The 17444-nt window shown below is 35.6% G+C and overlaps 1 protein-coding gene across 3 annotated transcripts in view; it reads right to left on the bottom strand.

The window, feature by feature from the left end:
- The window catches only part of SCLT1 (sodium channel and clathrin linker 1), a 217658-nt gene that overhangs the window by 197909 nt on the left and 2305 nt on the right, over nt 1–17444 (bottom strand). For all 3 annotated transcript variants that reach the window (XR_015250225.1, XM_086704243.1, XM_086704244.1), the window contains one exon: nt 3401–3468. Coding sequence is in view for 1 of the 3 variants with exons in the window: in XM_086704243.1 (XP_086560369.1) it covers nt 3401–3468 (68 nt within the window). In the remaining 2 variants the exon portion in view is untranslated. Of the gene's footprint in view, nt 1–3400; nt 3469–17444 lie in introns of those variants that run through there.

Genomic DNA, 17444 nt, shown 5'->3' with positions numbered 1-17444 from the left:
GATAGCTAGAGATGGATGGCAGTCTACAAAATAATAATTCAAGCTCTCATTAACCTCCCACCCATCAATTAGAAGTTTCCTAATTGTTACTCTTACCATGTTTCACTCCACTTTATCATTCTTTTAAACAATATTTAGTAATCTCCTAGTGTTTACTAAATTAAGTCCAAACTCCTCAATTTAACCATTCAAGGCCCTCTACAATGCAAATACAATCTATCCTTTCTAATGTTATTTTCCATTACTTCTCCATATACGCCAAACACACTTTGAAAAAATGAAGTATGTTTTACTCCCTAAATACTCCACTACCTCTTCTTTTAGCCCCCATTGAAGTTCTTTTAAAATCTTAGCTACTTTTCAGTACTCATCAAACATGCTACATCCTTCAGGAAACTTTCCCTGATCTCTCCAACTATATATGATCACCTTTTTCCCTGTGATACTCATTTTTGGCTTTCAGGTTAAGATACGAATAATATGCCTTTTCAGGTTAAGATACGAATAATAATAATAATATGTTAAATAATATGTTATTTAACATTTTTCTCAAACCCATATTTCTTAGTCTTTAGGTCCCTATGAAATGGTAGTATTATGATACACATTTTCATAGCACTAAAGCTCCTGGCATAGTGCCTTACATAGAGGAGGTGCTCAACATATATTGGTTAAACTGAATTCTATAAAGACACTGCTCTGAAACTATTTTCTAATGATAGTTGCTAATAAAATGCCAACCTACGAATAAAGGACCAATAATCCAAATCATAAAAATTATGATCCTAAGGGCACCTGGTTGGCTCAGTTGGCTAAGAGTACAACTCTTGATTTGGGCTCAGGTCATGATTCCATGATTCATGAGTCCCACTTCAGGCCTGCTTGGGATTCTCTGTCTCCCTCTCTGTCTCTCTCTGTCTCTGCCTTGCTTGCACTCTCTCTCTCTCAAAATAAATAAGCTGAAAAAATGATACGATTATAAAGATAAACATAATAAAACAAAATATAAAAAATTTTCATAGAATAATAATATAGATTCAGTAATCCTTTCCCACTTGCTAGTGAAACTTTTAGAATAAAAGTATGTAGGACTTGGGGCGCCTGGGTGGCGCAGTCGGTTAAGCGTCCGACTTCAGCCAGGTCACGATCTCGCGGTCCGTGAGTTCGAGCCCCGCGTCGGGCTCTGGGCTGATGGCTCGGAGCCTGGAGCCTGTTTCCGATTCTGTGTCTCCCTCTCTCTCTGCCCCTCCCCCGTTCATGCTCTGTCTCTCTCTGTCCCAAAAATAAATAAACGTTGAAAAAAAAAATTAAAAAAAAAAAAAAAAAGTATGTTCATTTAACACAAGTCCTGGCAATTTACCTAGCATGAGGAAGGAGGAGGGCATTTCATTGGGATTTTATCTTGAAAATACAGAACTAAAAAGCATGAACTATTTGTGTTTCACAAGCTGATCATGACTTTTTACAATTCCACTTTTACTTGGCTATAAAACTCAAATGATACTGGAAGATAAGTAGGTAGGAGGAAAGGAAAGATATAATTGCTTCATTCATTCAACAATTATTTATTGAGCATCTATTAACAAGAATTGTTTTAGGCACCTGGGAAATACAGTTGGACAAAAAGGGCAAATGTAAATTTATGAAGGATTTCTGCTGCTAGTGGCAATCACTAAAGTTAGTGACAAGAGATCTCAGTCAGTGCTCCTGGGTCTCACATAACCTTTGATAATGGTTTCCTCCTACTTCTATGTCTTCCTTTACTACAAACAGAAAAAAAATAAATAAGAACAATTGTTCCTGAACATTTTTTTCACAAACCAGAATAACGTTTCTGGGGGTGAAGAACCAAAGAATGCAATGCATATGGCCAAGGATATGGACCATATTGCTAGAAAGCAAATTAACTCCCCTCTCATGTTCTCCTACTACCTCCTTTTTCATTACTGCAAACTACGTAGTGAAAGGCAAGACCCATGGAAATTGGTGTTTTGAGACAGCAACAGCAACATGTTCTGAAGAGGTGAACTGCAGAAGAATCTTAGGCAGTAACAGTATACTACTATCAAAACTAAGAGATAAGAATCAAGATTTGATTGTGTGACTATAAGAATAGTATCCGTAAAAGAAGAACATGTACCTTTAGAAAACTAAAGGAACTATAATTTCACCAAAGAGTACACTATTAAATAAAACTTTACCATACTTTGCATGTTCTCATGAGGCTTTAATTATAATCACAATGTACAAGGCAGGTGCATCTAAAAGGCTACCTCGTGTTTTATCTGGTAAAACAATCTTTCATAATCGAGTCACCCACAGTGTACAGCAGATATAATATCATGCCCAGAGATCCTCTCAGGCTTTAAAATCAACCTTTGTTTGAATCCTCCTTTCAGGCATATTCTATGAGACATTTAGCAGAAGAAAAAGAACCTAAGAATCTGAGCAAAATTTAGAGGCTACTGTATTATGAAAGATTCTCTACCATCTAAATGATAACATTCCTAGTTAAGGATGAGTAACAAAGTAACATAAGAAACACAATATAGTTATTAACATAGCAGATGGATAGTTTTAAGACCCTCTGGACTCTGAGTCTGGTCTTTGTAAATAAAAACACAGAGTAGTAGGCTAAATGTCAATACGCTAAAGAAAATATTTATAAGTATATTCAGGTCAACCAGATAAACTACTCCTTTTTAATTTCTTAAACACAACTTCCTTTTCAATATCTTAAAAACAGGGTCGGCTTTAGCTCAAGCAGTTACTTCGCATGTGGTTACTCAATATCTTAAAAACAATATGTTTTAATTGTAAGATTCATTTATGTTAAAAGCAAAACACTTCCTTATTAATTCAGTAGGGAGCTATCACTAATGTAGGAGCTACTGTTTTTCTTTTAATATTGTGTAACTCAGCAATAAGTATGCGTTAGTGCTCAAAAAAATTTTTAACAGAATATTTAAATAAGAACATGTACCCAAGGAAAGAAATATTAAAAACAATACCATATATTGTTTACTGTTTTGAATTCGCTTTTGCTTGCCATAATTTATGAGAATTCCAAGTTAAAACTTACTACTATAATGTATCTTAAGAAAAGATTTTAGGATGTTTCAAAATGTCAATGAATTCTCATTTTAGAACTCAGACATTTTAACATTATACGTAATATGTAAGCGCTAACTCTGAAAAAAAAAAGTCAATTTCTATGGTTAAAGAATTTGTATTCATTAAGTAAAAACAAGCTTTTCTTCCTCCTTATAAGAATCAAAGTTGTAAGCAAAATTTCAAAGTGCTATAGGCAACCGCACATGAAAATAATCCTAAATAGAATTTATTTATGTAATTATATTTACAACCAAACTGGAACCTAGACCTTAACTAATTTACATACCTGTACCAATGAATATTTGGAAAAATCTTCCATTTGATATCGCCTAAGCACTTCATTTAGTCGTTGATCTGAAAAAGGAACAAAAAAAGTCTATAGTTTATTGGCTAATGTTCAACATTTAAAAATTACAACTAAGGTAGCTTACCTGAGATATCCAATGCAAGACTGCTAGTCTTCACTGTTTCTCAAAATGAATCCTCAATTTCAGCACGTTTTTGAAATTTAAGAAAGAGGCCCTTCTATACACATAACCTAACCAACTATTGCCAATGATAAAAAGAATATCTGAAAAGAACTTATTCTTCGGGTTTCATAAATTTAATTCTCAATCTCTCCTGGCTTACTCTTCAGGTTAGCAAAAGTAAAAAAGATACTCTCCACTTTTTTTTTTCTTCCCCTGCTACTAGAAGTGAAAAGAGCTGAAAAGATAAACTGTAGCCATCGTTTTTAGAATAGTGAAAACAGACTGAAATTCTGTTCCAGGACAAACCTCCACATGGAAGAGAAACAGCAGGACAAAGATTATGAATTAAACAGGAGTGAGCAAGAGATAATAGAAATGAAGGACTGGAATAAAACCAAGTGCTCTCAGCAAGCACAAGGTGATTAATATTTTTATTCACATCAAGAAAACATACAATAGAACACAGTTAAAATGTACAAAACCGATTCTTTCAAGATCCACATGGGCCATTTAAAACTGGTAATTTACTGGCAACAGAGAAAATCTCAACTTTCAAAAAGGCCGAAGCCAAAGAGAGCATGTAACTGACAACAGCACAATTAAGCTGGAATTAAAAACTAAAAAACATTAAGGAAAAATTTTAATACGTTTTGAAGTTCAGAATTTACTTTTTTAAAATATGAAATTTATTATTAAATTGGTTTCCATACAACACCCAGTGCTCATCCCAACAGGTACCCTCCTCAATACCCATCACCCATTCTCCCCTCCTTCCCAACCCTATCAACCCTCAGTTTGTTCTCAGTTTTTAAGAGTCTCTTGTTTTGGCTCCCTCCCTCTCTAACCTCTTTTTTTTTTTTTTTCCTTCCCCGCTGCCATGGTCTTCTGTTACGTTTCTCAGGATCCACATAAGAGTGAAACCATATGGTATATATCTTTCTCTCTATGACTTATTTCACTTAACATAACACTATCCAGTTCCATTCATGTTGCTACAAATGGCCATATTTCATTCTTTCTCATTGCCACATAGTATTCCACTGTGTATATAAACCACAATTTCTTTATCCATTCATCAGTTGATGGACATTTAGGCTCTTTCCATAATTTGGCTATTGTTGAGAGTGCTGATATAAACATTGGGGTGCAAGTGCCCCTATGCATCAGCACTCCTGTATCCCTTGGGTAAATTCCAAGCAGTGCTATTGCTGGGTCATAGGGTAGGTCTATTTTAAATTTTTTGAGGAACCTCCACACTGTTTTCCAGAGTGGCTGCACCAGTTTGCATTCCCACCAACACTGCAAGAGGGTTCCCGTTTCTCCACATCGTCACCAGCATCTATAGTCTCCTGATTTGTTCATTTTAGCCACTCTGACTGGCGTGAGGTGATATCTGAGTGTGGTTTTGAATTGTATTTCCCTGATGAGGAGCGATGTTGAGCATCTTCTCATGTGCCTGTTGGCCATCTGGATGTCTTCTTTAGAGAAGTGTCTATTCATGTTTTCTGCCCATTTCTTCACTGGATTATTTGTTTTTCAGGTGTGGAGTTTGGTGAGCTCTTTAGAGATTTTGGATACTAGCCCTTTGTCTCATATGTCATTTGTAAATATCTTTTCCCATTCCGTTGGTTGCCTTGTGGTTTTGTGGTTTTGTTGATTGTTTCCTTTGCAGTGCAGAAGCTTTTTATCTTGATGAGGTCCCAATAGTTCATTTTTGCTTTTAATTCCCTTGCCTTTGGGGATGTGTCAAGAAAGAAATTGCTGCAGCTGAGGTAAGAGAGGTCTTTTCCTGATTTCTCCTCTAGGGTTTTGATGGTTTCCTGTCTCACATTCAGGTCCTTTATCCATTTTGAGTTTATGTTTGTGAATGGTATAAGAAAGTGGTCTAGTTTCAATCTTCTGCATGTTGCTGTCCAGTTCTCCCAGCACCATTTGTTAAAGAGACTGTCTTTTTTCCATTGGATATTCTTTCCTGTGTTGTCAGAGATTAGTTGGCCATACGTTTGTGGGTCTAGTTCTGGGGTTTCTATTCTATTCCATTGGTCTATGTGTCTGTTTTTGTGCCAATACCATGCTGTCTTGATGATGACAGCTTTGTAGTAGAGGCTAAAGTCTGGGATTGTGATGCCTCCTGCTTTGGTCTTCTTCTTTAAAATTATGTTGGATATTCGGGGCCTTTTGTGGTTCCATACAAATTTTAGGATTGCTTGTTCTAGCTTCGAGAAGAATGGTGCAATTTTGATTGGGATTGCACTGAATGTGTAGATAGCTTTGGGTAGTATTGACATTTTAACAATATTTATTCTTCCAATCCATGAGCACAGAATGTTTTTCCATTTCTTTATATCTTCTTCAATTTCCTTCATAAGCTTTCTATAGTTTTCAGCATACAGATCTTTTACATCTTTGGTTAGGTTTGTTCCTAGGTATTTTATAGTTCTTAGTGCAATTGTGAATGGGATTAGTTTCTTTATTTGTCTTTCTGTTGCTTCATTACTAGTGTATAAGAATGCAACCGATTTCTGTACATTGATTTTGTACCCTGCGACTTTGCTGAATTCACGTATCAGTTTTAGCAGACTTTTGGTGGAGTCTATTGGGTTTTCCGTGTATAATATCATGTCATCTGCCAAAAGTGAAAGCTTGACTTCACCTTGTCAATTTTGATGCCTTTGATTTCCTTCTGTTGTCTGACTGCTGATGCTAGCACTTCCAATACAATGTTAAACAACAGAGGGGAGAGTGGACATCCCTGTCATGTTCCTGATCTCAGGGAAAAAGCTCTCAGTTTTTCCCCATTGAGGATGATATTAGCTGTGGGCTTTTCATAAATGGCTTTTATGATGTTTAAGTATGTACCTTCTAAATCTCAACTTTCTCGGGGGGTTTTATTTTTTTAATTAAAAAAAATTTTTTTAATGTTTATTATTTCTGAGACAGAGAGAGAGAGACAGAGCATGAGTAGGGGAGGGGGAGAGAGAGGGAGACACAGAATCAGAAGCAGGCTCCAGGCTCTGAGCCGTCAGCACAGAGCCTGATGCAGGGCTTGAACTCACAAACCATGAGATCATGACCTGAGCCGAAGTCGGTCACTCAACCGACCAAGCTACCCAGGCACACCATCGGGGATTTTTATTAAGAAAGATGCTGAATTTTGTCAAATGCTTTTTCTGCATCAATTGACAGGATCATATGGTTCTTTTATTAATGTGATGTATCACATTGATTGATTTGCGAATGTTCAACCAGCCCTGCAGCCCAGGTATGAATCTCACTTGGTCGTGGTGTATAATTCTTTTTATATGCTGTTGAATTCGATTTGCTACTATCTTATTGAGAATTTTTGCATCCACATTCATCAGGAATATTGGCCTGTAGTTCTCTTTTTTGTGCTGGGTCTCTGTCTGGTTTAGGAATCAAAGTAATACTGGCTTCATAGAATGAGTCTGGAAGTTTTCCTTCCCTTTCTATTTTTTGGAACAGCTTGAGAAGAATAGGTATTATCTCTGCTTTAAATGTCTGGTAGAATTCCCCTGGGAAGCCATCTGGTCCTGGACTCTTATTTGTTGGGAGATTTTTGATAACTGATTCAATTTCTTTGCAGGTTATGGGTCTGTTCAAGTTTTCTATTTCTTCCTGTTTGAGTTTTGGAAGTGTGTGGGTGCTTAGGAATTTGTATATTTCTTCCAGGTTGTCCAGTTTGTTGGCATATAATTTTTCATAGTATTCCTTGATAATTGCTTGCATTTCTGAGGGATTGGTTATAATAATTCCATTTTCATTCATGATTTTATCTATTTCGGTCATCTCCCTTTTCTTTCTGAGAAGCGTGGCTGAGGTTTATCGATTTTGTTTCTTTTTTCAAAACACCAACTCTTGGTTTCATTGATCTTCTCTACAGTTTTTTTAGATTCTATATTGTTTATTTCTGCTGTGATCTTTATTATTTCTTTTTTTCTGCTGGGTTTGGGGTATCTTTGCTGTTTTGCTTCTATTTCCTTTAGGTGTGCTGTTAGATTTTGTATTTGGGATTTTTCTTGTTTCTGGAGATAGGCCTGGATTGCAATGTATTTTCCTCACAGGACTTCCTTCGCTGCATCCCAAAGCATTTGGATTGTTGTATTTTCATTTGTTTCCATATAGTTTTTAATTTCTTCTCTAATTGCCTGGTTGAGCCATTCATTCTTTAGTAGGGTGTTCTTTAACCTCCATGCTTTTGGAGTTTTTCCACTTTTTCCTGTGGTTGATTTCAAGCTTCATAGCATTGTGGTCTGAAAGTATGCATGGTATGATCTCAATTCTTGTATACTTATGAAGGGCTGTTTTGTGACCCAGTATGTGATCTATCTTGGAGAAGGTTCCATGTGCACTCAAGAAGAAAGTATATTCTGTTGCTATGGGATGCAGAGTTCTAACTATATCTGTCCAGTCCATCTGATCCAATGTATTATTCAGGGCCCTTGTTTCTTTATTGATCCTATGTCTAGATGATCTATCCATTGATGTAAGTGGAGTATTAAAGCCCCCTGCAATTACCACATTCTTATCAATAAAGTTCTTAAGTTTGTGATTAATTCTTTTATATATTTGGGGGCTTCCATGTTCAGTGCATAGACATTTATAATTGTTAGCTCTTCCTGATGGATAGACCTGTAATTATTAAATAATGCCCTTCTTCATCTCTTGTTACAGCCTTTAATTTAAAGTCTAGTTTGTCTAAGTATGGCTACTCCAGCTTTCTTTTGAGTTCCAGTAGCACGATAGATAGTTCTCCATCCCCTCACTTTCAATCTGAAGGTGTCCTCAGGTCTAAAATGAGTCTTTTGTAGACAGCAAATAGATGATGGGTCTTGTTTTTTTAATCCATTCTGATACCCTTTGTCTTTTGGTTGGAGCATTTAGTCCATTTACATTCAGTGTTATTATAGAAAAATATGGGTTCAGAGTCATTGTAATGTCTGTAAGTTTCATGCTTGTAGTGATGTCTCTGGTACCTTGTGGTCCTTGCAACATTTCACTCACAGAATCCCCCTTTGGATCTCCTGTAGGGCTGGCTTAGTGGTGATGAATTCCTTCAGTTTTTGTTTGTTTGGGAAGACCTTTATCTCTCCTTCTATTCCAAATGACAGACTTGCTGGATAAAGGATTCTCAGCTGCATATTTTTTCTGTTCATCACATTGAATATTTCCTGCCATTCCTTTCTGGCCTGCCAAGTTTCAGTAGATAGATCCATCAGGAGTCTTATCTGTCTCCCTTTATATGTTAGAGTGTGTTTATCCCTAGCTGCTTTCAGAATTTTCTCTTTATCCTTTTATTTTGCCAGTTTCACTATGATATGTCATGCAGAAGATCGATTCAAGTTACGTCTGAAGGGAGTTCTCTGTGCCTCTTGGATTTCAATGCCTTTTTCCTTCCCCAGATCAGGTAAGTTGTCAGCTATGATTTCTTCAAGTACACCTTCAGCCCCTTTCTTTCTCTCTTCCTCGTCTGGAATTCCTAGTATATGGATATTGTTCCATTTCATTGCATCACTTCATTCTCTAATTCTCCCCTCATACTCCTGGATTTTTTTCTCTTTTTCTCAGCTTCCTCTTATTCCATAATTTTATCTTCTAATTCACCTATTCTCTCCTCTGCCTCTTCAATCCAAACTGTGGTCACCTCCACTTTATTTTGCACCTCATTTATAGCATTTTTTAGCTCCTTCTGACTGTTTCTTAGTCCCTTGATCTCTGTATCAATAGATTCTCTGCTGTCCTCTATACTTTTTTCAAGCCCAGCGATTAATTTTATGACTATTATTTTAAATCCATGTTCCGTTATATTGCTTAAATCGTTTTTGATCAATTTGTTAGCTGTTGCTACTTCCTGGAGTTTCTTTTGAGGAGAGTTCTTTCATCATTTTGGGTAGTCCCTGGGGTGGCTTCCAACTGCAGGGCACTTCCCCTGTGCTGTCTGGAGTAATTTGTGTTGGTGGGCGGGGCTGCAGTCAGACCCAATATATGTCCCCAGCCCATGGCTGGGGCCACAGTCAGACTGGTGTGTACCTTATCTTCCCCTCTCCCAGGGGCAGGACTCACTGTGGAGTGGTGTGGCCCCTGTCTGGGCTACTTGCACACTGCCAGGCTTGTGGTGCTTCTTCTATGGGATCTGGCGTAACAGCTGGCGTGGATCTGCAAGGTGCACAGGGTCAGGAGGGGCAGGCTTCGTTCGTTTGACCGTGGGTGGTCCCCTGTGGGAGGGGCCCTGCAGCACCCGGATGGAGGCACGCAGACCTATTGGAGGAATGGATCCACAGAAGCACAGTGTTGGGTGTTTCGGAGGTGCATGCAAGTCGGAAATTACTATTTAATAATCCAGAGGTCACAGGAGGAATTACAAAACAAATTTAAATGTATTTTGAGCTGACAGTGAAAATATAGTAACTCAAAACTTGCTCAAAAAGAAATTCATAGCTTTTAGTTGCACATACTAGAAAAAAAATGCCCTAAATTAATGAACTATAAGTCCATTCCAAGAAGTCAGAAGAAAAGGAAATTAAACCAAAAGAATGTCAGGTGAAGGAAATAATAAAGATAAGCCCACTCCAAAGAAATTGAAAATAAACTCATAAAAAAGATCAACAAATACGATCATCTCAAAAGCTACTGTTAAAGCATATGATTAAAATTTAAGATATATTCATGATAAAGCCTCCAGAATGTAAGAATAGCAATTAATTTCCTTAATACAATAACAGATTCCTATACAAACACACAGCAAACATCATACTTAAGAATGAGATGTTGAAAACTTTCCCTTGGAAATTGGTAATGACAAAATGACAAATTATCTTGATATTTAGTCATACTCTACTGGCAGTCTAAGTTTATGCAATTATTAATACAATAAAAAATAAAAGGTATAAAGACAGAAAAGGAAAAAAAAATCACCTGTCATTATCAATAGTTATGAGTGTGTAGGTATAGGTAGATCCCAGAGAATACATTGATAAATTCTTAGAATAATGACCTTTGGGGTGCCTGGATGGCTCAGTCGGTTAAGCAACTGACCCTTGATTTCGGTTTGGGTCATGATCTCCTGGTTGTAGGATCAAGCCCTGCATCAGGCTTTGCCCTGCTAGTGCAGAGCCTGCTTGGGATTCTCTCTCTCCCTCTATCTCTCTGCCTCTCCCTTGCTTGTACGCATGTTCATGCTCTCTCACTCTCTCTCTCAAAATAAATAAACATTTAAAACAGAGAGAGAGAGAGAGAATAATAACCTTTAGCATGGTTTTTGGATACAAGGTCAAAAAAAATTATATTTCTATATACTGGCAACAAAGTTAGAAAATAAAAGATATCATTTACAATACTATACAAAAAAACCCCACAATTATCTAGGAATATATCTAAAAGACTCAAACAGGGGAGCTTGGGTGGCTCAGTTGGTTGAGTGTTCAACTCGATTTCAGCTCAGGTCATGATTTCAAGGTTCGTGGGTTCAAGTCCCATGTCAGGCTTTGTGCTGGCAGTGCGAGGCCTGCTTGGGATTGTCTCTCTCTCCCTGCTCTCCCCTGCTCACTTACTCTTGCTCTCTCTCCCTCTTAAAATAAATTAAAAACAATAATAATAAAATTGACGAATTGAAGAGAACAGGCAATACAAAAATATATTCATGTCATACAGAACACCTGAATTACAATGAGGGGGAAATAATAATCTTTTTTTAATTGGTCTAGGTCAACTGGATATCCTCATAAAAAATAAAACATACATAAAAATCAATTCTAGACAAAATGAAGATCTGTGAATATCAAAACAAATTCTAAACAAGAACAAAGAGAATATCTTAAAATCTTAGGGTAGGGAATATTTTTTTAATCAGAACACAAAAAGCACTAGCCATAAATGAAAAAAACTGATAAACTGAACTACATTAAAATTAAGAACTTTTGTTTAACAAAAAGAGACTTTTAAGAGAGTAAAAATACAAGACACAAACATGGAGAAGATATTTCCAACACATGTAACAGACAAAAGTCTTGTATCTAGAATATACAAGAGCTGTCAATTAAAGGAAGACAACCTTATGGAAAAGTGGAAGGAGACATGAATGGACACTTCACATAAAGGTTACTCAGAGGACCAATAAACATAGAAAAGCTGCTCAACCTCATTAGGCATCAGGAAAATACAAATTAAAATGACAATAAAGAGCTAAAATTAGAAAACATGTTGGTAACAACGTAAAATAATTAGAACTCTCATATACTACTGGTGGGGATATTAATTAGTACAACTTTAAAATTAAACATATATATAATTCCTAAGAATATACATAACCAAAATGTGTACACTTGAGTACCAAGGACCATGAAAAAAATGTTGATAACAGCATTATTCTCAATGGCCCCCAAACAGAAACTGCAATTATCCATCAAAAGAAAAACAGATAAATGTGATAGATTTAAAACTGGAATATTTTATAGCAGAGAAAATGAACAAGCTACATCTACACGCAAGAATGTGGGTAAATCTCAAAGACATAATTAATGTTAAAGGAGCCAAAAACAAGAATACACAGCTTATGATTCCATTTATATAAAGCTCAAACATAGGCAAATTAAAGATATTGATTATCTTCAATTACCTTTGAAGAGAAGCGAACCTGGAAATGTCCTATTTCTTTTTTTTTTTCTAATTTTTTTTTTTTTTTAATGTTTATTCACTTTTGAGAGAGCATGAGCAGGAGAGGGGCAGAGACAGGGAGACACAGACTGGGAAGCAGGCTCCAGGCTCTGAGCTGTCAGCAAAGTGCTGGACGGTGGGGGGCCTCAAACTCACTGACCACAAGACCCATGAACTACTCGGACGCTCAACTCACGGAGCCATACAGGTGCCCAAGAAATGTTCTATTTCTTGACCTAAGTTGCAGTTATAGGAGTATGAACTTTGTAATCATTCACTTAGGTTTATATTTGTTTTCTTTACTTTTCTGTTATGCTACATATGTTATGCATAACTACATATACATATGTATGGAATTCAAACTACGTAAGTTTTAAAAATGTATATATAATAATGCACACAGGTAGTACATACACTCTATGTTGGGAACTTCAGATAATAGTTTTCTTCCTTAAAAAGACACATAATTTAGTGGAGAAATATGACAAACGTGATTCTGGTAAAGAAACAAGTAATCATGGAGTACTGATACTGTAAATGGTTAACTTTTTATTGAGTTTAAAAGAAATTATCCACATATTTTATTGTTACCCACAGAACTTTTAAGATAGTTACTTGACACACAGAACTACAATTTTACACCCATATAGGATCTAATTTCTGCCTGTTACTCTTCTTCCCTGTGAGTCTTAAAAAGAGGCTGGAGTTATGGTAATGGATATAGTAATTCCAATACAAACCACATTCCCACCCCCCCCCGCCCAGTAGGGTTTTCAAATAAGAAAAAATACTAAATCTGAGTTCTCAGTGATTAAAATAGGTTCAGAAGTCAATTGTGGATTACTGAGGAAAACACATTCAATCCTCAGAGATTGACTTTAATCTGAAGAAAATTTTACTATAATTTAAATCTACTATTTCCTTCATTCATTCAATATGTACTTATCACACTATTGTTTAATTTGCATTTACTGAATTACTGAGGAGACTGTCATTTTTCGTTTTTTTTAGTTCTTCAATTTTATTTTTTTGTAAATGGCCTAGTCATATTCTTTAACCATTTTTCTATTAGTATGAATTTATTTTTGTTTGTGAAAGATCTTTCTAAATTTTGGACAGGCTAATCAATTCTCAGTCATATTTACTAGTAAATACATTCTCCCTTTCTTCAGCTGGGCTAGTCACTTATTGGTGATGTCTTTTACAATATCCAAGCTTTTATCTCTAAAATACTCTAATTGTATATATTTTCTTCCAGTCAAAAATGTTTATATCTGTTGAAGAAATCTTTCCCTATCCTGAGATCATGAAGACACCCTCTTAAATTTTTTTCTGAAAGTTTAAAGAGAATTTACTTCTTCAATCAACCTGCAGATGTTTTCTTCTATATATGTGAAAAAGGTATCTTTATTATTTTTTCTTTCCTATTTGATAGCTAATTATCCTAGCACCATTTGCTAAATAGTCTATTCTTTTCCCACTGATTTGTATTGTTTGTTCTTTTTCAGATAACAAGTGTTCATGTATGTGTCTTTTTCTGTGCTAATTTATTCCACTGATTTATGATTTATCAATCTGACTATCTAACATTGATTTAATAATTGGATATTTATACCAAGTTTTAATAGCTGGCAAATAAAATTTCCCACCTCGTTGTTTAAAATTCCCTGGTTCTTCCACTAGATTTTAGAACCATGTTGTCAAAACTACGTTTCAGAATGCATCGAATCTAACCATTAATCTGTGGAAGAACTGACATATCTATTATACTGAGTGTTCTAATCTGCAATTTGATATGTTAATGGTTTCTCCATTAACCTACCTCTTCTTTATTGTATTCAATAATTTTTTAATGCTAACTACCTATTGGTGGGATGAACCCAATATTAAGACAACTATTTTATGGGTACATACCCAATATACACATATATGTATGTATGTACACACAGTCATTGCTGGATTTATTTTTTATTTAGGATTTTAGTTTCCACATGCATAAGTGAAATAGGTTTATATATATACATATATGTGTGTGTATATATATATATATATACACACACACATTTTTTTTGCAAGTTTCTTTGTTGGGTAGAAGTTAAGAATACAGACACTGAAACTAGACAGCCTGGGTTCAAATATCAGCCCAGTCACTTTTTAGTTATGAGTTAACCATGAGTTTGTGATGGCACTTATCCAGAGAGTTGAGATTTTTACTTATGGCTACCAAACAGCTGGGTGTGAGAACTGTTAAAGCAAACTAAAAAAACTGATCTAGAGATTAGGTATTACTGAGTATGTGCTACTCAGAGAAGCAAGAGTTTAATCATATTATGTTTACTGACAAGAGAACAGATGAACTAATGAGTAATGGTTATAGGCTGTATAAGAAAGTAATAAAAAATAAGCTGGGAAAGAGTTAATAGAAGAAAATCAAGAGTTCAAAGAATAGAATTCTTGATGAAGTCAAAGAACAGTTACAGTGGAAGAAACTTGTGTTTCAGATTTCAAAAGTAGGGTAACTTGAATAAGACTTCTGCTTATGTCCAGAATGAAGAAGGACCACCCTCCCACTCAACATGACCAAAAGCAAATAAATAAATGAAATTATGGTTTGCAAGACAGTAGACAATAGACGATGATGAGAGATGCAAAACAAATGACGTGAGCCCTATAATTGCTCCAGCTTAATGACCTAAGAGACTTTCCAAGCCATGGCACAAAGAGGGAAAATGCAGGGATAACTCAGCAGGCTCTATGACTGAGCAGACTCAGCAGACTCTAAGGAAACGCAGCTAAGAAGTGGTGGAGACCAAGTGAATCAGAATTGGCAGGACAAAATATGAGACAGAAAGCTACACAGAGAGAGAACTCTGGATATATGAAATCTGTGGAGGGTCGCTCTGTATACAACAGTACACAACAGACTACTGAGTAGCTCTTTATCTGTTAAAGAAATTAAATTTACAGTTTAAAATCTTTCCACAAAGAAAACTCTAGGTCCCACTGGCTTTACTGGTAAATTCTACCAAACATTTAAGGAAGAAATAATGCCAATTCTATGCAAACTTTTCCAGAAAATTAAAGAGAACAAAATATTTTCCAAGAAATTCTTTGAGGCAAGCATCACCTAACACCAAAATCAGACAAAGACATTAAAGGGGAAAAAAAGGCTTTATGAACATAGAAAATTAAACTGTAAATAAACTTTTAGAAAATCAAACCTAACAACATATAAAAAGGATAATACATGACCAAGAGGAGTTTATCCCCAAAAGAAAGGTAAGGCAGGCTTAAAATCTGAAAATTAATCAATGTTAAGTGGTCACCCTATTAACAAGCTAAAAGTGAAAAAAAAAACAAACAAAAAACAATCTTCTCAATAAATGCAGAAAAAGCATTAGGAAAAAAAAATCACCATCCATTCTGATTAAAAACTCTCAGATGGGGCGCCTGGGTGGCTCAGTCAGTTGAGCGTTCCACTTCAGCTCAGGTCATGATCTCATGGTTCATGGGTTCAGGCCCCATGTCAGGCTCTCTGTTGTCAGTGCAGAGCTTGCTTTGGATCCTCTGTTCCCCTCGCTCTCTGTCCCTCCATTGCTGGTTCTCTCTCTGTCTCTCTCAAAAGTAAATAAACATTAAAAAAAAAAAAAAACTCGCAGAAAACCAGGAATAGAAAGGAATATCCTCAACCCTTGAAAAACATCTAAGAAAAATCTAGTTAGTATCATACTTAATTCTGAAAGACAGATGCTTGTTTTATAAGATCAGGAAGAAGACAAGGATGTCCACTTCAACCACGTGTGTTCAACATTGTATACTAGAAGTTCTAGCCAATACAATAAAGCAAGAAAATGAAATGAAAGGCATCCAAATTGGAAAGGAAGAAGTAAAACTGTACTGACAGATGAAAAGATCATCCATATATAAAAAATCTGATGAACTCTAAAAAAAACCCTACTAGAACAAGTGGGTTTAAAAGGTTGCAGAATACAATATGACAAAAAGAAAAAGTATTTCTGTACATTAGTAATGATAAATCAGAAACTGAATGTAAAAGAATACCATTTACTATAGTATCAGAAACATAATACATAGGAATTAGTCTGATAAAAGATATGCAAAATCCATACACTAAACACTACAAAATATTGCGGAGAGAAATAAAAGAATAGGTACATCAATGGAGAGAATATACCTTTTCATTGGTAAGAGGACTCAATATCACTAGATATGAATTCTACACATATTGATCAATAGATTCAATGCAATGTCTCTCAAAATCTCAGCATCTTTTTTGGAAGAAATTGACAAACTGATTCTAAAATTCATATGAAGTGCAAAGTACCTAGGATAGCCAAAATAACTGAAAAAGAGCAAATCTGAAAGACTAACATCATCTGATTTTATGACTTACTATAAAGCTGCAATAATCAAAACATTGGGATACTGGTACTCAAATAGATAAACAAATCAATGGAACAGAATAGAGTCCAGAAATAGATCAACACAAATAAGGACAACTGATTTTTAGCAAAGATGCCAAGGTAATCCAATGGAGAAAGGACAGTCTTTTCAATTGTATCCATATGCAAAAAGATGAACTTTGACCCCTATCTTGCACCTTGTACAAAATTTAAGTCAAACAGATCATAAATCTACATATAAAACCTAAAATTACGGAATTTCTAGATGAAAACATAGAAGGAAATGTTTGCAGCCTTTGATTAAACAAAGATTTCTTAGATATGACATCCATAAAAGAACAAATTGAGAATTTAGTCAAAATTAAAAACCTCTCCGTGAAGAACACTTAAAGAATAAAAAAAAATAATAATCACCACTTCCCAAATTCCTACCACAAGAATGGTTTTTTCATTCCTTAGCTTAATAAATAAGTATCTCTTTGAACAGTTTCCTAAGGACTATCAGATTTCCCTTCTCAGATGGAGGTGAAGAATGGTATACTACAAAAATGCTAGTTTGTTAGGAGCATGGTTAGGTCTGCAATTGCCTGTAGTTAGTTGTAAAGCTAATGCTTTTATCACAGGGGTTGCCAGTTGAGAAATGCCAAATCAAACTGTCTCGAACTGGATTAACAAATCCAAATGGAACAAATGAAAAGAGACAATCAAGATCAATTGAAGTTAATGCAGAGAAGGTCAGAGTAGGTGGGAGAGGGTCAAGCCATCT

Source organism: Puma concolor, chromosome B1, assembly GCF_028749965.1.
Source record: "Puma concolor isolate L17-30 chromosome B1, mPumCon1.1.hap2, whole genome shotgun sequence".
Taxonomy (NCBI): Eukaryota; Metazoa; Chordata; class Mammalia; order Carnivora; family Felidae; genus Puma; species Puma concolor.
Note: the sequence above shows the minus strand (reverse complement) of the source record. Positions and strands in the feature narration are given on the sequence as shown.